Consider the following 26480-nt stretch of genomic DNA (forward strand, 5'->3'; position numbering starts at 1 on the left):
ATTCAGTTTAATTTAATATTATAACCATATTCCTATTTTATTAATAATTCCCTGGAAAAATCGTTTAATGGCTACATAGTAAACCATTATAAATACATTACTTGTCTTGTAGTTTTGCATTTGAATTTTTTAAAATTGTGGTAAAATACACATCACATAAAATTTACAATCCTAACCAATTTTAAATATACTATGCAAGACTGTAAGTATATTCACACTGTTGTACAGACACTGGGCTTCCCTGATGGCTCAGACAGTAAAGAAACTGCCTGCAATGTAGGAGACCCGGGTTCCATCCCTGGGTGGGGAAGATCCCCTGGAGTAGGAAACGGCAACTCATGCCAGTATTCTTGCCTGGAGAATCCCATGGACAGAGGAGCCTGGCGGGCTACAGTCCATGAGATCACAGAGAGTCAGGCATGACTGAGCAACTAACACACACACAACACACACACACATTAACTTCTGTAGGCACTTGCACTGTCTCTTGTTTTTCCCTACTTTTAAAATTTATGTATAGTAAAATTCACTTTTGGGGAGGGCTCACAATTCCATGAGATTTAACAGATCCATACAGTTGTGTAAGCACTGCCACAATCAACATGTGGAACAGATCCATCATCCCATAAATGCCCTCAGGTTGCCCCCCTGTAGCCAACTTCTCTCCACCCTCAGCTCCTGGCAGCCACTGACTTGTTTTCTGCTCCCATTAACTTTACCTTATCCTGTTAATGGAAGCACACAGTATATAGTCTTTTGACTATATCCATCCATGTTGATGTGTGTACCCGTACTTCACTCCTTAACTGCTGAACAGTATTCCATTGTGTGTATCACACAATTTACCTATTCACAAGCTGGATATTTGAGTTGTTTCCAGCTTTTAGCAATTATAAACACAAATGCTGTAAACATTCACACACAAGTTTTGTGTGAACACAACTTCAGTTCTCTTGGGTAAATACTCATAAGCAAGATTACTGAGTCTCCTTATTTTACATAATAATTTTCCGCTAAATATTTTTATGCTTCCATTTTTGTTCAAATTTAGGATACATATCTAGAAATGGGTAACAAATACCAGTTGTTTCATCTTAGGACTCTTTCATGCATGCATTTTTAACTCTTGTTGGCTAAGTATTATTTGACTTGGTTGTTTCTTCAAGGGTAAATGTCTCTCACATTACTGAACTTTGTATTTCACAAAGGAAAGGTAATGCTGCAAGATCTATTACTTTTTTCATGATCCTTTCCCCTTAAAACTGTAGACATGATTTATTGACCTTTGACATTTAGACTTGCAGAAGACAAGTCTGAGTTTTATTCTATTGTACATGTATTTTATTTTTTGTGGAAGCATATAGTGTTTTGTTTCATTAGCATTTTAAGCAAAAACCACAGTTCAGTTCAGTTCAGTTCAGTCGCTCAGTCGTGTCCAACTCTTTGCGACCCCATGAATCGCAGCACGCCAGGCCTCCCTGTCCATCACCAACTCCCAGAGTTGACTCAGACTCACATCCATCGAGTCAGTGATGCCATCCAGCCATCTCATCCTCTTTTCGTCCCCTTCTCCTCCTGCCCCCTATCCCTCCCAGCATCAGAGTCTTTTCCAATGAGTCAACTCATGAGGTGGCCAAAGTACTGGAGTTTCAGCTTTAGCATCATTCCTTCCAAAGAAATCCCAGGATTGATCTCCTTTAGGATGGACTGGTTGGATCTCCTTGCAGTCCAAGGGACTCTCAAGAGTCTTCTCCAACACCACAGTTCAAAAGCATCAATTCTTCAGTGTTCAGCCTTCTTCACAGTCCAACTCTCACATCCATACAAGACCACTGGAAAAACCATACCCTTGACTAGATGGACCTACCTATTAATAGACATGTGTTTATTTTCATCTATTTTGACTAAAAATGTTTGGCCTTATTGACTGGAATATTCAAGGTCTTTATTTTCAGTGTTGTATATTATTCTCAGAATATAATTTTGATTACTCTCTTGTTCCAAGAATATTTGTAATTCTTAAGTGCTGTGCAGCTTGTGGGATCTCAGTTCCCCAAGCAGGGATTGAACCTGGGCCACGGCAGTGAACAAGAAAGACTGGAATCCTAACCACAAGGTCACCAGGGAACAATTCTGATACACTTTTTCTTTCTTTGCAATCCATCATGAACTCACCCTTCTCCATCTATATCTCAAACCATCCTCACCTTACTTTCTGTTTCAACTGCAGCTTGTATCCTAGTCTCTTCATATCTGTTTTCTGGAAGATGCAATCCCTAATGGGAGTTAGAAAACATACAGGAGAAAGACATTTTGGAGTGAAATGAAGAGCACTACAGCTGCCTCCAAAAGCATTACCTAAATGATAGTTACATTTCTGAACTGAAATACAGACCAGGTACCCAATTTTCATTTGGCTACCTCTATTTTTTTGGTCTTAATTTATTATATTTAAAAATGTATACATGTGTATATTCCCTTACACATTTTGAAGACGAACGTTATAAAACTAAACCCATAGCATTAGAGTTACAGACCTCATACTGGTTGCGAATTACCAAGCTAAGATCAAAAGAGCAGAATTCAATAATGATAAGATTCAGTTGTCCTAGAGGTGTATGCTGGTTTTAGAAAAGGCAGAGGAACCAGAGATCAAATTGCCAACATCCGTTGGATCATCAAAAAAGCAAGAGAGTTCCAGAAAAACATCTATTTCTGCTTTATTGACTATGTCAAAGCCTTTGATTGTGTGGATCACAAGAAACTGTGGAAAATTATGAAAGAGATGGGCATACCAGACCACCTGACCTGCCTCTTGAGAAACCTGTATGCAGGTCAGGAAGCAACAGCTAGAACTGGACATGGAACAACAGACTGGTTTCAAATTGGGAAAGGAGTACGTCAAGGCTGTTTATTGTCACCCTGCTTATTTAACTTATATGCAGAGCACATCATGAGAAATGCTGGGTTAGATGAAGCACAAGTTGGAATCAAGATTGCCAGAAGAAATATCAATAACCTCAGATATGCAGATGACACCACCCTTATGGCAGAAAGTGAAGAACTAAAGAGCCTCTTGATGAAAGTGAAAGAGGAGAGTGAAAATGTTGGCTTAAAGCTCAATGTTCAGAAAACTAAGATCATGGCATCCAGTCCCATCACTTTATGGCAAATAGATGGGGAAACAGTGGAAACAGTGGCTGATTTTGTTTTGGGGGGCTCCAAAATCACTGCAGATGGTGATTGCAGCCATTAAATTAAAAGACGCTTACTCCTTGAAAGAAAAGTTATGACCAACCTAGACAGCATATTAAAAAGCAGAGACATTACTTTATCAACAAAGATCTGTCTAGTCAAGGCTATGGTTTTTCCAGTAGTCACGTGTGGATGTGAGAGCTGGACTATAAAGAAAGCTGAGTGCCGAAGAATTGATGCTTTTGAACTGTGGTGTTGGAGAAGAGTCTTGAGAGTCCCTTGGACTGCAAGGAGATCCAACCAGTCCATCCTTTAGGAGATCAGTCCTGGGTGTTCATTGGAAGGACTGATGTTGAAGCTGAAACTCCAGTATTTTGGCCACCTGATGTGAAGAGCTGACTCATTTGAAAAGAGCCTGATGTCGGGAAAGATTGATGGCAGGAGGAGAAGGGGACGGCAAAGGGTGAGATGGTTAGATGGCATCACTGACTCAACAGACATGAGTTTGGGTAGACTCTGGGAGTTGGTGATGGACAGGAAGGCCTGGAGTGCTGCGGTTCATGGGGTCGCAAAGAGTCGGACACAACTGAGCAACTGAACTGAACCGAACTGAAGTATATGGAGGCAACAAATCAAACTAATTCAGCCTTTTGCTGAGTGGCACTCCTAAGAGTTATAATGTCTGTTCCAATTTTCAAACAATGAATTAGGTTATATTTTATCAGTTATACATTCATTCATTTAATCAAAACTATTTGAGTACAATATATGTATTAGGCATAGGGCTGAGTACTGGTGATACAGAAATGAATGCAAATTTTTATTGAGCTAAAAAGTAAAGATACAGCTCTAAATTGATGTGATGAGTTTAATAATAAGCTATACATGGGACCTATAGACAAGAATCCAGGTATATAGTTCTCTTGACTGTTCACTGAGAACGTCTTTCTATATTATCACAATAGATTGATCCAGTCTTAGTATTTTCTAACACTGTATATTTCCATCTTTGTGACTCATCAAAGGTATAAATTAAAATTTATTAAACTCCCAACCAGGATACATTAAATTTTAAACATTCCAGAAGCACCAAACTAGGGGTCTGGCAGGGAAAATTTATGAGAGTGGAGAACTCTCTTTCTTGGTCAAAAGGATACAGCTCCATTCTTCTGGGAAACAACAGCCAGGCCAGTGGACAAGGTCATCTACTTACATGACTCATTTCATTGTGTTTATTATGTGTGGATAAAGGGAGAAACTAAATTATAGAAAAAAGTGAAAGGGTAATTTGAACTACTCTGTTTTTTTTGGAAAGGCCCCAACTGAGGAAAGAGCTAACAGATTAGGGAGTTCAGTTCAGTCACTCAGTTGTGTCTGACTCTTTACAACCCCATGAGCTGTAGCACGCCAAGCCTCCCTGTCCATCACCAACTCCCAGAGTCTACCCAAACTCATGTCCATTGAGTCAGTGATGCCATCTAAATCTCATCCTCTGTTGTCCCCTTATTCTCCTGCCATCAATCTTTCCCAACGTCAGGCTCTTTTCAAATGAGTCAGCTCTTCACATCAGGTGGCCAAAGTATTGGAGTTTCAGTTTCAACATCAGTCCTTCCAATGAACATCCAGGACTGATCTCCTAAAGGATGGACTGGTTGGATCTCCTTGCAGTCCAAGGGACTCTCAAGAGTCTTCTCCAACACCACAGTTCAAAAGCATCAATTCTTCAGCGCTCAGCTTTCTTTATAGTCCAGCTCTCACATCCACACGTGACTACTGGAAAAACCATAGCCTTGACTAGATGGACTTTTGTTGAAAAAGTATTATCTCTGCTTTTTAATATGCTGTCTAGGTTGGTCATAACTTTTCTTTCAAGGAGTAAGCGTCTTTTAATTTCATGGCTGCAGTCACCATCTGCAATAATTTTGGAGCCCCCAAAAATAAAGTCTGACACTGTTTCCACTGTTTCCCCATCTATTTGCCATGAAGTGATGGGACTGGATGCCATGATCTTAGTTTTCTGAACATTGAGCTTTAAGCCAACATTTTCACTCTCCTCTTTCACTTTCATCAAGAGGCTCTTTAGTTCTTCACTTTCTGCCATAAGGGTGGTGTCATCTGCATATCTGAGGTTATTGATATTTCTCCTGGCAATCTTTATTCCAGCTTGTGCTTCATCCAGCCCAGCATTTCTCACGATGTACTCTGCATATAAGTTAAATAAGCAGGATGACAATATACAGCTTTGACGTACTCCTTTTCCTATTTGAAACCAGTCTGTTGTTCCATGTCCAGTTCTAACTGTTGCTTCCTGACCCACATACAGGTTTCTCAAGAGGCAGGTCAGGTGGTCTGGTATGCCCATCTCTTTCAGAATTTTCCATACACTCACAGTTTATTTAGATCAGTTTCTTGGGATCCACACAGTCAAAGGCTTTGGTATAGTCAATAGAGCAGAAAAAGATGTTCTTCTGGAACTCTCTTGCTTTTTCAATGATCCAGTGGATGTTGGCAATTTGATCTCTGGTTCCTCTGCCTTTTCTAAAACCAGCTTGAACATCTGGAAGTCATGGTTCACGTATTGCTGAAGCCTGGCTTGGAGAATTTTGAGTATTACTTTACTAGCGTGTGAGATGAGTGCAATTGTGCAGCAGTTTGAGCATTCTTTGGTATTGCCTTTCTTTGGAATTGGAATGAAAACTGACCTTTTCCAGTCCTGTGGCCACTGCTGAGTTTTCCAAATTTGCTGGCATATTGAGTATAGCACTTTCACAGTATCATCTTTTAGGATTTGAAACAGCTCAACTAGAATTCCATCACCTCCACTAGCTTTGTTCGTAGTCATGCTTCCTAAGGCCCACTTGACTTTACATTCAAGAATGTCTGGCTCTAGGTGAGTGATCACACCATCATGATCATCTGGGTCATGAAGATCTTTTATGTGTAGTTCTTCTGTGTATTCTTGCCACCTCTTAATACCTTCTGCTTGTGTTAGGTCCATACCATTTCTGTCTTTTATTGTGCCCATCTTTGCATGAAATGTTTCCTTGGTATCTCTAATTTTCTTGAAGAGATCTCTAGTCTTTCCCATTCTGTTGTTTTCCTCTATTTCTTTGCATTGATGGCTGAGGAAGGCTTTCTTATTTCTCCTTGCTATTCTTTGGAATTCTGCATTCAAATGGGTATATCTTTCCTTTTCTCCTTTGCTTTTCGCTTCTCTTCTTTTCACAACTATTTGTAAAGTGATAACCAAAATCTTCTTGTATCATGCTGACTTATAACCCTAGAATGCTTTTGATTCTAATTTCAAAATTAGGGAGGGAAATTATAAACCATGGTTTAAGACTGTATTTGAATTGATTTTAATACGGGAACAGAAAAACTGTGGAAACTTAAAAAGAGTGACTTTTTTTTTAAAAAAGTGTATTAGAACTTCAGAAATAATTTTTCAGATGCATTTTTAGTAATTGTTTCATTTTAGTGATTTAAATGAAAAACAAATCTAAATTTGAAAAACTTAACACTGAAAGGAAAGCACTTATTTGCTGGTGGCAGCTATGGTTATGTCTCATAACTACTGGTTATGACCATATGGTTCGGGTCTATACCCCAGTGCCATCTGCTATATCCTAATTGTGAGGCACTAACTGGAATCTTGAATGTTGGGCCTGAAAATCTAAACCTAAAATGTAAGTGTATCTCTACTAAAAATCCCACTACAACTGCAGCAAAGTGATATGAAAAAAGAGTGTTTTATTTCATGAATTCTCAAAATATAAAGTACCATTTTAGACACATTCCTTCTCCAGTGACTTTTTATGGTGAACCTATCATGTACTAGGATGTGGATATAAGGATACAGGAAGGTTATCTCTTGGTTCCCATAATAAGTCAGTAGTAAGGGTTTTTAAACTCAAGCATCTGGTGGACATTTTTCACATCCTACTTCACTTTGTCCAACTGAACACACGCTGAACCCACACTGTCTGGCCTCTATTGATGTGGCATGCTTTGGTTACAATTTAGCATGAAAATGAATGGCCACTTTATGAAGAGGAATAAAGTAAAATGCAAGTTATTTTAAAGCTAAGGACACTGAAGTTCTAATTCACAAAGCAGGAACCTGCCAGCTTATTCTGGAAATAATTCTTTTGGCTCAAAGCAGCTGAGCTGCAGAAATATGACTTCCAAGTTTTTAATTTCATTCTAATTATTATTTGTAAGAGCTAATGGTTATCAGGAGTATATAAAAATTCAAGAACATCATTTCACAATTATGTATTTTCTATCCATTACAACATTCATAACACCCTGAAACTGAAGATTTTTGAAGCCATAAATTTTATGAATATATAAAAAACATATGTTGATTCCACATGAGGATACAGTAAAAACATTAATAAAATTTCTCTGGAGTTTATAGCACTATAATTTATTGCGTTCATTTGCTGATATATTGACTCAAATACTAGTGTCTTAAAAACTAACAAGCATGTGTTTTGAAGAATAGAAATATATTAATTTTTTAAAACAGTAGTTAACTTAAACCTGTCTTTCCCATGGTTGGCACTTGACTAGAATATCAAATTGCAAATTTCTGCAAGCAAAAGAGACATTCTGGCTGGCATATGGTCCACAGTGCAAAAGAACTATGTGTATTTAAATGTAATCAAATTCTGAAATAACTTTATCCACAAAGAAATACATATGCAAAATAGCCACGCTCATGTCCTTTCCTAAATCATGAATTTAAAGGACACTGACAAAAAGAGAAGGCACTGAAATGCTTTCTAAAACTTTGGGATAGCTTTCTGTTGGTTTTTATGTAACCACCTCTGCATACCTCTTCCAAGAAAAGTTGACCACAAAAGCTCAATATTTATGAAGATTTAATGAGTCTCTAAGGCTGTTCAAGGATAAGGAGACCTGATAAGCTTTCCAGGGGAAGTAGATTTCTTTTTTAATAATCTCAGCGTACTTCCAAAATTACAGTGAAATGTCTCAATATGGGAGTGGGTACATAAGGTTTGGGGCTGCCTAAAAGGTACGGAGCAGGAATGACAGAATTATTCATGACCCTGCTGCCTTTCCTCTGAAATAATCTAATTTCATTTTTATGGAAAGAAATAATGTTACTGCCCCTGTTTTTTTATCAGAGTCATGGAAAGAGTGAGTATATCACAGGCCTGGCCTTGTATCAGGAGCTAAGCTGAGAACATAGATCCCCTCATCACACACTTGTCTTCCTGTAAACATCCCAGAACACACTACACTCTCATTTAACTTTTTTTTTTCTTATATTTGGTAAAGAATCTTCCCTACTTTCAAATATGTATTCAAATTGGATAAGCTCAGTTCAATTCAGTTCAGTTGCTCAGTCGTGTCCGACTCTTCAGGGAGCAAGAAAAAATTTGGAGAATCTCAGGACCAAATGTAAATTTTAAAATATAGGTTAAGATGTGTACATAAACAGACTAAAAAATACTGCATAAGTCCTAAAAAAAAAAAAACTAATTCAAGAATGGTGACTTGAAATACAATAGCAATATTTAGGATAGAACTGTTTTGGGATCTCTACAATTATTTGTGAAATATTTTAGGTCCAAAAAAATGTCAGAAGGATGCAAACTCATGTCTACACCAGTAAGCTTCATCATTTCTTAAAAGTTTTCTTCGGATTTAAGAAACGTGTCATTACAAAGTTGGTGGAAGCCCCCTGCCAAACCTCCTCAATCCAATTCCCCTGCCTCCCACCCCTTGGTGAGAAGCAACCAAGTAAATGGCATCATAGTTTACATAACCTTCCACAGCTTGATTTGTCTGAACACTATGTTTCTGAAAATATCCATGTTGATAGATGCAATTCTAACCCATCCATTTTTATGACTGTACTCTAATTTATAAATATAGCTCAAATTCATCAATCCTTTTTATTTATTGATTAATTTTCTTAAAAGTCTATGAAGGTTTATGTTGGTTCTGCAATGACCCCTCTTATACTGTCACCTAGGGTACTACATTTGCAGGCTTCCCTGGTGGCTCAGCAGTAAAGAATACACCTGCAATACAGGAGACATGGGTTCTATTCCTGGGTCAGGAAGATCCCCAAAGGAAATGGAAACCCAGTCCAGTATTCTTGCCTGGGAAATCCCAAGGACAGAGGAGCCTGGCAGGCTACAGTCCAAAGAGTCACGACGAGTCGGATACAACTGAGTGACTGAGCAACAACAACAAAGTGTACATTTGCACTAGTTTCTAAGGATACATACTCTAGTGAGACTGTTCCATTGTGGGCATTTACAGCTTCACTAGTACCAGATAATGACACACTGTCCTTTAAGGTGGGAATACCAATTTTCATTCCCATTAGCAGTGCAGAAAAGTTCTTGTTTTTACATATCAAGGCCAATACTTGGCATTTTTAAACTGAAAAGTTTCCCAGTCTGAAGAATATGGAATATCTCACTTTGTATTTTTTGCATTTTTGTTGTTAGTGAGGTTAATATTTTCATGTTTTAGACTATGCAAGTTCCCCTTCTGTGAATTTCCTGTTCATATCCTTTTCCCATTCTTCTAGTTGGCTTTTGTTTTATTGTATTTCAATATCTCATACACTAATTCCTTACTGGTTATATTCATTATCAAGATTTTCTTCCACTCTATGCTTTTCTTTCGTCTTTTTTTGGCCACAATACAGGGCATGCATGCAGGACCCTAGTTCCCTCACCAAGGATCAAACCCATCCCCCTGCAGCGGAAGTGCAGTGTCTTAACCACTGGACCACCAAAGTCCCTATAGTATATATTTTTATGATACAAAGGTGTTTTCTTAGTCTGCTTGAATTTATAAATATTTTCCTTTGTAACTTATGCCCTTTGTGTCTTAGTTAAGGACACAAAGCTCACCCAGAGATCATACAGATATTCTATATATTCTTCTTCTAAATGTTTTCAAGATTTGCTTTTCATAAGCAGATTTTAATCTACCTGGAAATTATTGTTTAATGGATTGAAATTTTCCAATATTTTCCCTTTGGATATTAATAATCATATTTGAGCCCCACGTATGGAATATTCATCCTTTCTCCACCAATTTTTAAATTGCCGTATGGCTGATATTCGGAGAAGGCAATGGCACCCCACTCCAGTACTCTTGCCTGGAAAATCCCATGGACGGAGGAGCCTAGAAGGCTGGAGTCCACGGGATCGCTGAGGGTCGGACAACGACTGAGCGACTTCACTTTCACTTTTCACTTTCATGCATTGGAGAAGGAAAGGGCACCCCACTCCAGTGTTCTCGCCTGGAGAATCCCAGGGACGGGGGAGCCTGGTGGGCTGCCGTCTATGGGGTCGCACTGAGTCGGACACGACTGAAGCGACTTAGCAGCAGCATGGTTGACATTAATTCAGTCAACACAGAACACTTCTTGTATTGAGGGATCACAAGGATCCCTTAAATTGTCTTCTATAGTCTGTACCTTCTTTCCACCCACCCCACCTCTTCTTTAATACCAGGCAATTACGGATGTGTTCTACATGTCTATAATCTTTGCATTTCAAGAATATTACATACAGTTCCGGCAGGGAGCACGGTGAGAAGCGGATGGCGGCCTTCAATCCTGCGCCCTCCAGGTCCTCTGGCCTCTGGTGGGCAGGTGAATTAGGGGTCCCCAGGCCGGAACCTCCTGAGGGCGGGCGAACCGGGGCCCCCTGGGCCGCGAACCCCGGTGGGTAGGTGAACTGGGGGCGCACTCACTGGGACAGCTTGGGCTGTGTCTTGCGGGGCCTCAGAGCTCTCACCACCGCCACCCACTGGAAGCCGCAGCAAACCTCACCCTCACCCTCTCCTCTGCAGCCTAATGGCGGCGGCCGCTCAGAGTCCGGAAGTCGCTGAGCAACCACTGGGTTTCTTGGCCCAAGGCTGCAGGGCTTAGGCCAAGCCGCTGCCAGGCACCCGCACGGATCGGGTACCTGAGGTGACCGCTCACCGCGTGGGGGCTGACAATGGCTTTAACGACCCTGAAGGTGGGCGGAGCCGCGGTGGGTGACGGGTAGAAATTAACGGTTCTGCAGTTGGTGATTCTACCAAGACCTTGACTTCGAAAGATACTAACAGAAATGATGGAATAACTTACCCCATGCAGCCAATAGTTACTGCCCATCGCCCTTTGGGAAGATTTACTGTCCATTTATAGAAAGCCTGTGTGTATAATATGAAAAACTGCTCTCAACTTCCCTCTCAACCTTTCAAAAGAAAACTGTATCTAGGCCTTCTAGATGCAAAGAGGTTGCTGAAGTATGATAAAGTCAAGTTAGAAAATCACCTATCTTGTAAATGCCCTTTAAAAAAAAAAAAAAAAACCATAGAAAAGACATGTCTTCTGGAAATGACTTTTCTAACTGGAGTTGTTTGACCACCTCTAGAAGACCAGCAGCAGCAGAAGCGACCTCAGGAGCCCCCAAGGCCCACATTTGTACAGTGGGTTAGAGGACATGGAATGGATGACATTGAGGAAGTAAAGCAGGTTCTAGGGCAGATTGGCCGTCCTTAGAAGACATTTCCATATTATAACCAATTTTTGTGTGTGCGTTTTATTCCACTACTGTATAAATATAGTTGACAATAAGTACTTTTTGGCAATATCTAGTCTTTCTAAATGTTCTGAAGTCCTGATATATGTTAAAACCAGAAGTAGTAAAAGGACATTTTGTAAACATCTTTATGTTAAAATTCCTTTGAAATACTGTTGGTGGGGGGTCATTGTGGCCAAAGCACCTCTTTGAACATTGAATTGTATCTATGCACTGGTTGAAGGTTGTGGGTGGCGGGGGAAGAAGGAAATGCAAAGAGCTCTGTGCCTGAGTGGTGTTACTGGGGCAAGACTAAGCACTGTGTTTTTTATGTTTGTGCATTTGATTTCATTTTGCTGTGTATGTAGTGTATATAAGGGACAAGTGAGTCCTAATTTACAACATTTAGTCTTTCTAGATGTTAAAGAGATTGCTAGTGTAGGACAGAAATAGAGGTAGTAAATTAATACATTTTGTACATTTTGTGTGAAAATTTCCAGGGAAGATTGTCTTCTGAAAAATTGAGCTTTATTGCCCTCTGGGTTGGTGGAGCAGGGAGAGATGGGAAGGGGGTTGGTCTTAGGCCAGAATGCCTGTATTTTGAAGATATTTTCAGATTATAACTGTTTCATGTGTGCAGTTTATTCAAGACTGCTCTGTATATAGTGGACAAATGAAGTTCTTATTTGAAACATCTAGTCCATCTAGATGTTTAGAAGTACCTGACATAGGTTAAGTGTAGAAGTCATAAAATATCATTTTGTAAATATCTTTTTGCTCAAATTCATAGGAACTATTGTCTTTGGAAGTTTTGAAATGTTAAACCACCTCCATGAGCAAGTATACTGTTGTCTGTATTTGTTCTGTGGTTTGGAGGAAGTGGGAGAGAAAGAACTGCAAAAGGTAATATGCTAGTGTGTTCGTACCTGAACATATTCAGACCAAACCATTTTCTGTATGTTATATGCATTTTGTTTGGTGTGTATATAATGGACAAATGAGTCCTAATTTTGCAACATCTAGTTTCCAGATTGAAGGCAGGAGGAGAAGGGGATGACAGAGGATGAGATGGTTGGATGGCATCACCGACTGAATGGACATGAGTTTGAGCACACTCCAGGAGGTGGTGAAGGACAGGGAAGCCTGGCGTGCTGCAGTCTATGGGGTCACAAAGAGTTGGACACTACTGGGCAACTAAACAATAACAAAGCCGCTTTTGAAAACATCTTTTTATTAAAATTCCTGTGAAATACTGTTGTTTGAGGGGGTGGTCAGACCACCTCTTTGAACACTGCATTGTATTTGCACACTGGCTGAAGGCTGGGGGTGAATGAGGTTGCCAGTGAATGCCAAAGTAGTCAGGAAAAAAGTTAACACATTTTAAGTAAAATTAGCACATTTTGTACACATTGTGTGGAAATTCATAGGCCAGCTTGTCTTTTGTAAATGACTTTTGGATATGAATTTGTTCAGTCGCCTCTAAGCATTACACATGCCTGTACTTGTCCACTTGATTGGTGGTGGAGAGAGGAAGTGAGGGAGGGAATCGTTCGAGCCAAACTGGTCATATTTAGAAGATACCCTAGATGATAAGCACTGTTTCGTGTCTTCTCTTGTGCTCATGCTCAGTCGTGTCCAACTCTTTGTGACAACTTTGGACTATAGCCAGGCTCCTCTGTCCATGGGATTTTTCAGGCAAGAAAACTGGAGTGGGTTGCCACTTTCCCCTCCAGAGGATCTTCCTGACCCAGGGATCAAACCCACATCTCCTATGTCTCCTAGATTGCAGGTGGGTTCCTTACCTGATGAACTACTGGGGAAGCCCCCAAATAATTATTATTTCTTGTCTTGTTCAAGACTTAGATGGGTGAAAGTTTATTTAGCAGTGCTGTGTACACAGTGGACAATTATCTGGTCTACTTTTACAAGTATCTAATAAAAGACAATATCTAGTCTTTTAGATATTTAGAAGTATTTAATGTGTTTAAAAGTAGTAGTAGTAGTAGAATAATGCTTCTTATAAATAGCTTTTAAAAACTGATGGGAAATACTGCCTTTGAAAATGGGATTGTTAAACCTCCTCTCTAAACAGTACACTCTGTGCTTATCCATTGGGTTGAAGAAGGTAGGAGGGAAGATTGCAAAGATGTTTTGCCAGTGTGTACTAGAAACCTTTCAACTTATCCATTGCTCTATGTGTTACATGTATCTCATTTACCTTTACTTTATATATTATGTATGTGCTGGACAGATGGGTCCCAATTTTATAATAGCTAGTCTCTAGATATTAAAGAGGTTGCCAATATATGATAAAGTGAAGTTTCTTAGTCATGTCCGACTCTTTGTGACCCCATGGACTATCCATGGAATTCTCCAGACCGGAATACTGGAGTGGGTAGCATTTTCCTTCTCCAGGGGATCTTCCCAACCCAGGGATCAAACTCAGGTCTCCCACACTGCAGGAGGATTCTTTACCAGCTGAGCCACAAGGGAAGCCCAATGTATGATTAAAGTGGAGTTAATAAATTAATATGTTTTGTATACTTTGTGTTATAATTCACTGAAAGGCTGTCTTCTGAAAAGGAAATTGTAAATCACATCTAAGTGAAACACGTGAGTGTACTCCGCCCACTGTTGGATAGATGGCAAATAGGAGGAACTGGGAGAAATGAAGGGTTCTAGGCTAGAATATTCCTTCATAGAATACACTTTAGGATATAACCATTGTTACACGTGTGTAGTTTATTCAATACTACTGTGTATACAGTGGACAAACAAATCCTTATTTGAAACATCTAGGTTTTCTAGATGTATAAAATTATACAACCTATGTTGAAAGTAGAGTTAAAGTAACACCTTTTAAGTATTTTTTCTGTTAATTCATAGGAATGATTGTATTTGGGGAGTGGAATTGTTAAACTTGAGTAAACTCTCCAAGAAAATTAAGTTCATTGGGTGGTGGGGAAGCAGGGGCAGGGAAAGAAGTACAGAAAGAAGGGTTCTGTATCCATCAGTCTTTAGACAAGTTCAGACTATATAACCATTATTCTCTTTATGCATTTTATTTAATACTGCAGTGTTTTAATCATAATTTTGCCAATATCTTTATCTAGAGACCTGTTGCCATTTTTGTACTTTCTGAAATTTTTGTTGCTAAGAAAGTCAGGATTACATTTTTTACCTTCCAGATTGAGTTGGTATAGTATATTCTTAGTTATCAAAATACTCATAGCCTTGGGACTTTGAAATGGTAAATATTCATGATGTGTGAAAAACACAATACATAACTATATGGTCATCCAGGTCATTGCATCTATCTGTGGTTCAATTCTTTTTACTGCTGTGTAGTATTCCATGGTATTGATATAGTTTGTTTACCTATTCACCCACTGAAGGGCATGTGAGTTGTTTCCTTTTTTTTTTTTTTTTTTTTGGATATTACGAGTAAAAGTTGCTAAAAACATTCAGGTTTCCATGTGAAAACAAGTCTTCATTTCTCTGGGATAAATGCCTAGGTGTACAACTGCTGGGTTGTACAGTAGTTACATGTTTAATTTTTTAAGAAACTGCCTGTGGTCCTGCTGTTTTACATTCTCACTCCTAGTATAGGAGTGATCCAATTTATCTGAATTCTTACCAGCATTTCATGTTGTCAAATTTTTTATTTTTTTAAAAGAGCTATTCTGATACATATGTAATAATGTCTGATTGTGACTTTAATTTGTGTTTCCCTAACAGCTAGAGATATTAAGGCCATTTTCATGTACCTATTTACCACGTGTGTATCCTCTTTCCTGTGGTCATGTATGGATGTGAGAGTTGGACTGTGAAGAAGGCTGAGCACCGAAGAATTGATGCTTTTGAACTGTGGTGTTGGAGAAGACTCTTAAGAGTCCCTTGGACTGCAAGGAGATCCAACCAGTCCATTCTAAAGGAGATCAGCCCTGGGTGTTCATTGGAAGGACTGATGCTAAAGCTGAAACTCCAGTACTTTGGCCACCTGATGCAAAGAGTTGACTCATTGGAAAAGACTCTGATGCTGGAGGGGATTGGGGGCAGGAGGAGAAGGGGACGACAGAGGATGAGATGGCTGGATGGCATCACTGACTCAATGGACGTGAGTCTGAGTGAACTCCGGGAGTTGGTGATGGACAGGGAGGCCTGGCGTGCTGCAATTCATGGGGTCACAAAGAGTCGGACACGACTGAGCGACTGAACTGAACTGAACTGATCCTCTTTAGTGAAATATCTGTTCAGCTCTTTTGTTCATTTTCTAGTTGGATTCTTTTTTTTTTTAATTGTTGACTGTTTTGTTCTTAATACAAATCCTGGTCCTTTATCAGCTACATGGTTTGTAAATACTTTCTCCCATTGATCTAGGTACTAATACTACAGTTTTGGCTTTGTAAGTCTTATATCAGGTGGACTGATTCCTTTTACTCTATTTTTTTTTTCAAAATTGTTTTAAGTATTCTGTGGCTTATACCTTTTGATATAAGTTTTAGAATAATCTTATTTAATTTACAAAAATAAAACTTTGTAAGAATTTTGAGTGAAATATATCTATAAATCAATTTGGGCCCAGCTTTATGCCCTACTTGTCTCCTAGAATAGTGAAATCAGAGGATCCTTGAGTGAGAAATCAGAGCAGCACAAATAAAAATACCTAAAAAACATCATCAGGCAATGAGATAGACCAGCCACATCTCCTTAAAATTAAGCTCACACCTCTTTTCCTTAAATATGAACAAGAGCCAACAAGGATCACCAGAAATCTTAGAAAAGTCTTTATGAAATATCATGACATAAACAAGACAGAAAACAGTAATTCAAAAAGAATTGAGACAATGCAAGGGAAAGAAACCTCCCCCCCCCAAACTCTATTTATATGCTGAGAGATAAAAGAGAAGATGTTGCATCTGAAAACCAGGGACAGACTGCTTTAAAAAATAATAAATTAAGGAACAAAAAATATCTCAGGAAAAAAAAAAGAGAAAGAGGAAAAATGAAACTACCTAGAGAATTGGAATGTAAGTTCAGGTAAATCTCCCAGAAAGTAGGGCAAATGGACTAAGAGAAAAACAGTTAGTCTAATATCTGAATAATACATATACAACTTTTTAAAAATTATAAATAAAAATTAAAACTTAAAAATATCTTTTTGTTAAAATTGTATAATCTCTAACATAGTTTTCAATATTCTTCACAAAATTACCCATTCTTACCTATCCCCTAGAGCCATACTATAGTCAAGAAGGCTTTTTAAAATCAGTCCGGGATTTATTAATTCATTCATCTATTCATTAATGGAATAAAATATACTAAATTTCCACTACATGCCAGTGGTAATGTGGGACACAGTACAGAGAGGAAAAATATATCTATACCACCTAAAATTTTGTTTCAATTATTTAAAATTTTTTTAAAACACAATAAAATAAACACTCTGATAAAACTATATTCACAAGATCCTATAGAAGCACAGAAGTACTGCATCTAACCTAAAAAATGGTAGAAACTGCCAACAAATGCTTTAAGGAAGAAATGGAGATTGAAAGGAGTTTCCAAAGTCAACTATGTGTTAACAACCAAAAGGAGAAAAAGGATGCTTCAGGCAGAAAGAAGAGCATTGACAAAAGAAGTGATAGGTGAGCATGCAATCACTGTTTACCCATTCAAGTAACAGTGTTTGAGTCCTAATCACATGTTAGATGTTAGACCTTAGAGTGGTAAAGTCAATGTCCCTTCCCTAAAAGGAGTCTTACCTGCCAATAATGAAAAACATAAGAGAGGAACATCAAAGTTAGACTCAGATGTCAAGATAGATTTCCTAAATGAAGATGACCATGAAGAATAAGTAAGAATTAGCCAGACATCACACTAAAAGAGACACAAAAGAATACATGACAAGATGTAGATGATTAAGACAATAGATACACAAAGAAGGACCAGGTTTAAAATGAAGGAAAGAATGTAAGGTAACAAATACACCATAGCAGTATTTTCAAACATCATTAGAAAATAAATTAGAAAAAAATTCAAGTGGCAAGGATCTTGAAAATCATTCTCAACCACACAGGAAAATAAATAGATGAAAGTGGCTGGAGTAAAAGTAGATGAACAGAAATAACTAGCATTCATGAAAAAGAGGACAGAACAAAAAGGCAAAAACCAACAGTAAATGATATAATAGAAGAAAATTTTTCCTATAATGAAAAAGGATCTAAATCTGTACAATAAAAATGGCCACCATGTGCCAAGAAAAAATAAGAGACTGATATATAGAAACAACATTGTAAAACTCTTGAGAGAAAAAATAAAGCCTTCCATAGGCAGCCAGGCAGAACAAACACGTTGTCTACCAAAGAAGAGCCAAAAAAAAAAGCCAGCCTGAGAGGTCTATGGGCAACACTGTATGCCAAACTTTGTGGATAAAAAACTTCTGAGGCTTGAGAGGGAAAATTCGTGTCTCAGGAATTTCATACCCAAATAAGCCATTCACTGTTTATGTGTGAAGTCAAGAGAGAAACATTTTCAGATACAGAAGGATTCATAAAGTATAAGACCCACAACTTTTTCCTGAAATTAAGAAAGCTATAAAGTCTTACTGCCTGAAGTGTGGTCCACAGACAAGCAGCACTGACATCACCTGGGAATTCATTAGAAATGAAAACTCCTGGGCCCCACTCCAGACCTACTGAATCAAAGTTTATATTTTAACAAGATCCCTAGGTGATTCATATGTGCATTAAAATTCCAGAAGCACAACTCAAAACATATCCCTGCCAATGAAGTGATGATTCAGAAAGAAGAACTGAAAGTACTGACAATGAACATTGAAATAATATATGTACACAAACTCAAGTTTAGATGATGGTTTGAAATATGATTATGAAAGAAAAGATAAAAAGGGGATAAATGCTGCCAATAAATTGAGTATAAGATCCCAAGTTATAATAACAAAATCCCACTGAGTGGAAATGAAGAAGAAAAGCAGAGAACATGTATTGACTTACAAATAAGAAGAGACTAGTATTTTATTACTGGCATTGATAGTTATAAAGCAATTATTAAAGTATGATTTTCAAACATCTTAAATTTAATCATCAGAAATATAAAAACAAAATGGCTCAGCAAGTAAAGAATCTGCCTGCAATGCAGGAGACACAAGAGACTTGGGTTCAGTCTCTGGGTCAGGAAGATCCCCTGGAGAATGAAATGGCACCCCACTCAAGTATACTTGCCTGAAAAATCCTATGGACAGAGGAGCCTGGTGGGCTACAAGCCAATGTGTCACAAAGAATCAGACATGACTGAGAAACTAAGCATGTGTATATATATATATAGGTATGTGTGTATATATATATAATTTTGAAATTACCAGAGGTAAAGTTCAGCAAAATGAAAGAATGAAAGATTTTAAATAGAGGTCATCCAAGCACATATATTGAACTCTCTCCCTCTCATAAATACCTAGTGAAATAACCAACAAAGCATATTAATAGGTTAACATCTCTACATCACAGCTAAAAATTCATAGAGGCTATACACAAGCCAGAAATTTCAATATATGTATGAATAAGACTGAATTAAAGGATGGTACACGAATATACTATTCACTTACACAAAAGAGAAGCTTGCAGGAGATGCAGGTTGGATCCCAGGGTCAGAAGATCCCCTGGAGGAGGAAATGGCAACTCACTCCAGTATTCTTGCCTGGAAAATCCCATAGACAGAGAAGCCTACAGTCCAGAGTCATGGGGTCACAATGAGTCAGACAAGACTGAATGACTGAGCATGTGCACACAAGCATGCGCGTACACGCGCGCGTGCACACACACACACACACACACACACACACACACACCTCTTCAAACAGTGCTTACACCCTATTCTCTATCTCACTTTTCCTTTTAGGACTCCAATTATACATGGTTTAGACCTTTTCATCTTATATCCATACCTTTTCATCCTTATTCTATGTTCGTTCATTTTCCCTGTATAATTTAGCATGGATATTTCTACAAATCTATACTCTCTTCTGCTGTTTCTAATCTGCTATTATTGCCATCTATTTAGTTCATGATTTTAGTTATCATTTGCTTCTACTCTCAAATTCCCATATAATTCCATTTTATGGATTCCAGTTCTTTGGTGAAATCCTATATCCTGCCATATATTTTTGTAAATACTTATTACAGGGGTTTTGTTTTTTAATACACAGGTCCTAGGACCTATTTCTAACTCTAGTACCTATTTCTATCATCTGATTTTCCTCTTGTTCTTGTCTCATGGTAAGACTGGTAATGTTTTATTGAATTATTGGCATAATCTATAAAAATTTGTATACTCTCTGGTTGGTGTCATCTTCCTCTAGGATGTTTTTTTAAGCTCCTTGGAGGCAGTTGAAACAGCAAAAAATTTCATTATTCAAGTTAGGGTTGAATTAATTAAGACTGGGTTTCAGTCTTTGTAATATCTAGTCTATTTAGGATTAGATTTCCCTTTCTCCTAGGGTATAGCCCTTCAAGGATACAAACTATCACCTGAAGTGTTTACCATAGCTTTGAACTCCAAATTTTTATATTCTAGGACTATGAAACTGCCAGTAAATCTGGTCAGTTTCTCAGCCTCTTAGAAGCTGGTTTCTGCTTGACTTCTCTGCCTCTTACTGCTTAAAAACTGGTAAATGCCTGGATAAAAAATATGACTCAGATAAAGTCATTTTCTGCATATCACTGCCTTCAGGGATCTGGCAGTCTCAAGTTCTAAGTCCATGATTATTTTTTACTTCTCAGTTTCTGGTTCCCAGGCTCCCCTGGTGGCTCAGCTGGTTAAGAATCTACCTGCAATGCCAGAGACCTGGGTTTGATCCCTGGGTTGGAAAGATCCCCCAGAGTAGGGAAAGGCTACCTACTCCAGTATTCTTGCCTGGAGTATTTCATGAACTGTATAGTCCATAGGGTTGCAAAGAGCTGGACACGACTGAGTAACTTTCACTTCTGGTTCCCAATTACCCATCATTAGACTCCTAATATTTGTGATAGTTTATTACATCCAAAGCATGGTCCAAAGTGAAGTGAGACAAATAAGGACAAAAAGGTAGATTTTTATAAACCTACATGAATTCAATTTAAAGGCAAGTATTCTAATCTAAGATTATGTCTACTTTTTAATGCTTAAATGCAAAAATTTTGATTGTAATTCTTTCTTGAAAAGCCTGTGATGGTGGACCATAGTTGAATTTTTGGTTTGTTTTTATTTTTGCCTTTATTTGACCAAATAAAATATTGACAACCTGTTTCAGTTCCAACTATGCTTTTTCTTTTTGGACAGTTTCCTAGTATTTGAAATCCAAAAATCTGAGATTCTTTTCCACAGTCTACTAATCTACCTCCTTCTTCAACACTGGCCCTTTCTGCTTTCTCCCTTATCTACTGTCTTTCAGGAATAAAAGCCTCTTTTCATTTCCTGCTCCAGCAACTTTACATATGCTGGCTCCAGTATCTGGATTTTATGGCCCATTAGTTATGACCATGGAGAAGGAAATGGCAACCCACTCCAGTGTTCTTGCCTGGAGAATCCCAGGGACGGGGGAGCCTGATGGGCTGCCATCTATGGGGTTGCACACGACTGAAGCAACTTAGCAGCAGCAGCAGCAGCAGTTATGACCAACCTAAATAACATATTCAAAAGCAGAGACATTACTTTGCCAACAAAGGTCCATCTAGTCAAGGCTATGGTTTTTCCTTTGGTCATGTATGGATGTGAGAGTTGGACTGTGAAGAAGGCTGAGCACCGAAGAATTGATGCTTTTGAACTGTGGTGTTGGAGAAGACTCTTGAGAGTCCCTTGGACTGCAAGGAGATCCAACCAGTCCATTCTGAAGGAGATCAGCCCTGGGATTTCTTTGGAAGGAATGATGCTGAAGCTGAAACTCCAGTACTTTGGCCACCTCATGCGAAGAGTTGACTCATTGGAAAAGACTCTGATGCTGGAGGGGATTGGGGGCAGGAGGAGAAGGGGACGACAGAGGATGAGATGGCTGGATGGCATCACTGACTCGATGGATGTGAGTCTGAGTGAACTCCAGGAGTTGGTGATGGACAGGGAGGCCTGGCGTGCTGCGATTCATGGGGTTGCAAAGAGTCGGACACGACTGAGCGACTGAACTGAACTGAACCCTCCACCTTCATATAATTCACTTCCTCTAAGCAGTCGGGTCTCAAAAAGAGACTCTCAGTACAGAGGACTTCCCTGTGTTGGCATTACCTACCCCCTTGACAAAATGTTAATTTCATATAATTTGATTACATACTTGTCTATTGTTTGTCTCTCTAGATTATAAGAACCATGAGGGCACGTTCTGTGCTAGTTTATTTTTTTAACTTATTCATTTAGCTGTGTTGGGTCTTAGTTGCGGCCTACAGGATCTTCATTGCACCATGCGGGATCTTTTGTTGCAATGCACAGACTCTCTAGTTGTGGAACTGGCTTTCCGGAGAGAGACCCAGTAGTTGTGGCATGCAGACTTAGTTGCTCCATGGCATATGGGATCTTAGTTCCCCGACCAGGGATTGAACCCACATCCCCCACTCTGCAAGGTGGACTCAACCACTAGACCACCAGGGAAGTCCCTCTGTGTTAGTTTAATTCACAATTGTTAAACTGCTTGCCCACACCAAGGTATAAAAAACATTTTGGAGCTGGAGACTTGGGTTGTATAAGGATTTCTGAAGATTTCTTTGAGAAATCTATGCTGGGAGCCTAATCCTCAGTCTGCTGTAACAGAAAGAGAAGAAACAAGGGCTTCGACCTGCTAACCCCCAGTCAAGAGGAAGAAATTTTGGGAATACCAGCTGAAGAGTTCAATAGGTGTCCCTTGCAGATGGTTGGTATCTAATTCACACTTGAGATACATAAGGGCTGAGAGCTCAGCTGCAGTGGACTGTGTAAGCAGAGAAAGTGTTGCTGTATTGGCTCCTAGAACTGGGAAGTTTCTTTAGCAAAGTTGACAGGAGGGTTTCCAATGAACCAGATGTGGGCTGCATGCAAGACAGTCAGTGTGAGTTGTCTTAGGAACAAACATACCAAGACAGCTGCTGAGGGGTGAGTATATATAAATAGGGAGAGGTTGGGACATGTCTAGGTGTCCTAGAATAGGAAAGAGCAGCATTACCAAGTTAGAGGATTGTGAATACCACATCTCAAGTGAACTGCACAAAAAGAATCCCAAGGGATTGGGTGGGGGTGCGGGGGAGGAGGAGATAACGTCTCAGAGAAATCCATCAAAGTGCTCACAGTAGATAAAAAGTAGCTTTAAATACCTCCTAACCAGATAGCATCAATACCTGCTCCCTAAATTAATGGCAGGAGCTTCCCAGGTGACTCAGTGGTAAAGAATCTTTCTGCCTATGCAGGAGATGAGGGTCAATAATTGGGCTGGGAAGATGCCCTGAAGGGAATGGCAACCCACTCCAGTATTCTTGCCTGGGAAATCCCAGGACAGAGGAGCCTGGCGGGCTACAGTCCATGGGGTCGCAGAGTCAGACACGACCAAGCAACTGAGCGCACACACACACACAAAGTCATGGCAGCACTCTACTCCTCCTCCTTCTCCTCTACTCTTGCCAAAATCTTTTTTTCTGAGTATGTACAGAGAAGGCAGAAAAAGCTGAAGAGTTTCCCTTCCTAACTTGAAGCTCTTCCAGTAGCAGCCAACCACAGTTAGGACAGAGAAGACACAAATTCACACTGAGATAGACCACTTGGAAAAAATCATATTCTAAGCAAAATAAAAGCACTTTTTAAATACAGTAATAAGCATGGAAGCATCTTGGTTGTATGACAACAAGATGAAAATGCCCATTCATGGTCCTTAATATATTCCTCTAATTCTTTTGAACAAATACAAGTACATACTATTTTTATTTTCTAATTTTACCTTTATCTCTTTTGCCAGTGGATAAGTGGAATTTATGGTGTTTAACTGATCCTTGATTTGAATAAGGACCATTTATACCAGTGATTCAAATGGAACCTTGATTAAAATTTTGAGGTTAAGTAGTCTCATCCCCTTTATTCTTCCTAGTTATTGCCTTGGCATTTATCACAGGATATATTTTTTATGGGGGCAGGGAATGAGGGATGATGCCAAGGAAATATAAAATGCTCTAATATATGGGGTTTGGCTTTTATATTCAGTTTTTGGTGATTGGGGAGGTACACACCACTTTTAAAAAGTAAAAGACAAACACAAATAAACCCCACTCTTTTCCTATCTGAAAGTGAAAGTGTCAGTCACTTCCAATTCTTTGGGACCCCACAGACAGTAGCCTGCCAGGCTCCTCTGTCCATGGAATTCTTCAGGCAGGAATACTGGAGCTGGTTGCCATTTCCTATTTTATTTTATTTTATTTTATTTTATTTTTTTCTTAGGCAGGATACATTATTGTTATATAATCCTAAGGAATGTGGAGAAAGAAAAAAAGTTTGTCCTTTCTTCCTCCTAAACTTTACATAATTGTATTAGTTTTGCCAAATATCAAAATGAACCCGCATGCCTGTTGCCATTTCCTATTCCAGGGCATCTTTCTGACCCAGGGATCGAACCCAAGTCTCCTGCATTGCAGGCAGATTCTTTACCATCTGAGCCACCAGGGAAGCCACTAAATATTTAGACATTGCAGATGTTATACCACCAGCACAGTACTTCCTAAAGCCATGAAGCCAAGTTGTCTTCCCAACACCACCCATCCAAAGGGGCTGACGTCCCACAGAGAAGAGCAGATAAAGCTGCCACTTACCTGCCAGTCAAACATCTCCGCAGAGAATATGAGGCTCCTCCCCCGCAAGTCCTGGAGCAGTCACTCCAGTCTCCCCAGGCGTCCCAGTTGCTATCTTTCTCTTCATCTGAACGAGTGTTTCTTGAGGTCTGGAAAATGGAAAGCACAATAAATTATAGACAAAATGCTAGAGATACCCAAAGGCTTTCCTAGTTTTTGCAGACTCTTAAGCTAAGCTGTTCACAAGCACTAAAGTTGCCTGAAAGTGTTTGCTTCAGAATGGTTACATTAAACACACACAATAGTTAGGGTTTTAAAAAAATATTTATTTATTTACTTGGCTGCACTGGGTCTTAACTGCTGGTACACGGGATCTTCGATCTTCACTGGGGCATGTGGACTCTTAGTTGTGGCATGCAGGACCTAGTTCCCTGACTGGGGATTGAACTGGGGTTCACTGCATTGGGAGCACAGAGTCTTAGCCACTGGGCCACCAGGGGAGTCCCACACATAAGATAGTTTTATATGGAAACTAGAGGCACATGAATACCTTTCCACTTATGAGGGTTTTATCCAGATGGCTTCCTAGCTCAGTTTTAAATGTGATATTTTATCATTTCAACATTTAAATACATTGGCTAAATATTAAAAATAATATTTATTATTATTAATTTGTTTTATAACTTACATAGCAGGGTCCTACCTTGTACCTAAGGCATTCTCACCTCTGTCTGTCATATAGACTGGTGCAAACTTTAAGGAAACCTTTGTGCATGGGGATTTGTGGAACCTCCTGAGAGAGGCTCCACCCCAAGAAGACAAAATAGATAAAGTTTCAGGGTCCAAGAAAATAGAGAAAGTTAAATTATGAATACAGTTGGTTTAATTTGTTTTCTGGATTTGCCACCATTGATTTATATCAATATAGTGTGTGTGTGTGTGTGTGTGTGTTAGTTGCTCAGTCATGTCCAACTCTTTACAACCCCATGGACTGTAGCCCACCAGGCTCCTTTGTCCATGGGATTCTCCAGACAAGAATATTGGAATGAGTTGCCATTTCCTCCTCTAGGGGATCTCTCTGACCCAGGGATCGAACCTAGGTCTTCTGCATTCAGGCAGATTCTTTACTATCTGAGCCACCAGGGAAGCCCTTATATCAAGATATGTTAGAGAAAAGAGAACTGGGAGAGTTTAAAAATTTTTAAATATATAGATGGATATAGGCTCAATGGTAAGCAATCCATCTGCCAATGCAGGAGATGTAAGAGACATGGGTTCAGTCCCTTGGTCAGGAAGATACCCTGGAGAAGGAAACGGCAACCCACTCCAGTATTCTTGCCTGGGAAATCCCATGGACACGGGCACCAGGTGGGCTACAGCCCATGGGGTTGCAAAGAGTCAGATACAACTGAGTGACTGAGCATACATACACACAGAAATGATGTGTATTACTTAAATAAAATTACGAAACTTTACAAAGAGGACTAACGCAGAGTCAAAGAAATGGAGAAACATACCATAGTCCTAAATAGCTGGACTCAATACTGCAAAATGTTAATTCTCTCCAAATTCATCTATAAATTTATAACAACTCCAATCAAAATCTCAAAAGGGGGTTTTCTGGACCTTAACAAATGATTCTAAAGTTCAACCAGTGGAGTAAATGTCTACAAGAGCCAAGAAAAAACTGTAAAAGATGGGAAATTAGAAGGATATTGCCTCAATTAAAATAGTATAGAACTGGCATAGCAATAAGCATTCATATCTATTAAGTTTTCTTAAAAAGCCCAGAAACTGACCCAAGTATAAGAACATAGTATAGAACCACAAGCCAGTGTGATGAATGGTTTAAAAGAAAACCATAGGTAACTTCTTCACAAGATACACCAAAATTAATTCAGATATATTCCAGAAATCAATATTTTAAATGTGG

At 39.0% G+C, this 26480-nt stretch overlaps 1 protein-coding gene across 10 annotated transcripts in view; it reads right to left on the bottom strand.

Moving 5' to 3' along the window:
* The window catches only part of ADAMTSL3 (ADAMTS like 3), a 378195-nt gene that overhangs the window by 227975 nt on the left and 123740 nt on the right, over window positions 1-26480 (bottom strand). For 8 of the 10 annotated variants that reach the window (XR_008705347.1, XR_008705348.1, XM_055555931.1 and 5 more), the window contains exons 4-5: window positions 24569-24696; window positions 2208-2276 (exon numbers count right to left, since the gene is read on the bottom strand). Coding sequence is in view for 8 of the 10 variants with exons in the window: in XM_055555931.1 (XP_055411906.1) it covers window positions 2208-2276; window positions 24569-24696 (197 nt within the window). In the remaining 2 variants the exon portion in view is untranslated. The remainder of the gene's footprint in view (window positions 1-2207; window positions 2277-24568; window positions 24697-26480) is intronic. The other 2 variants (XM_055555930.1, XM_055555933.1) reach the window with 1 other exon arrangement.

Source organism: Bubalus kerabau, chromosome 19, assembly GCF_029407905.1.
Source record: "Bubalus kerabau isolate K-KA32 ecotype Philippines breed swamp buffalo chromosome 19, PCC_UOA_SB_1v2, whole genome shotgun sequence".
NCBI classification, from domain to species: Eukaryota; Metazoa; Chordata; class Mammalia; order Artiodactyla; family Bovidae; genus Bubalus; species Bubalus kerabau.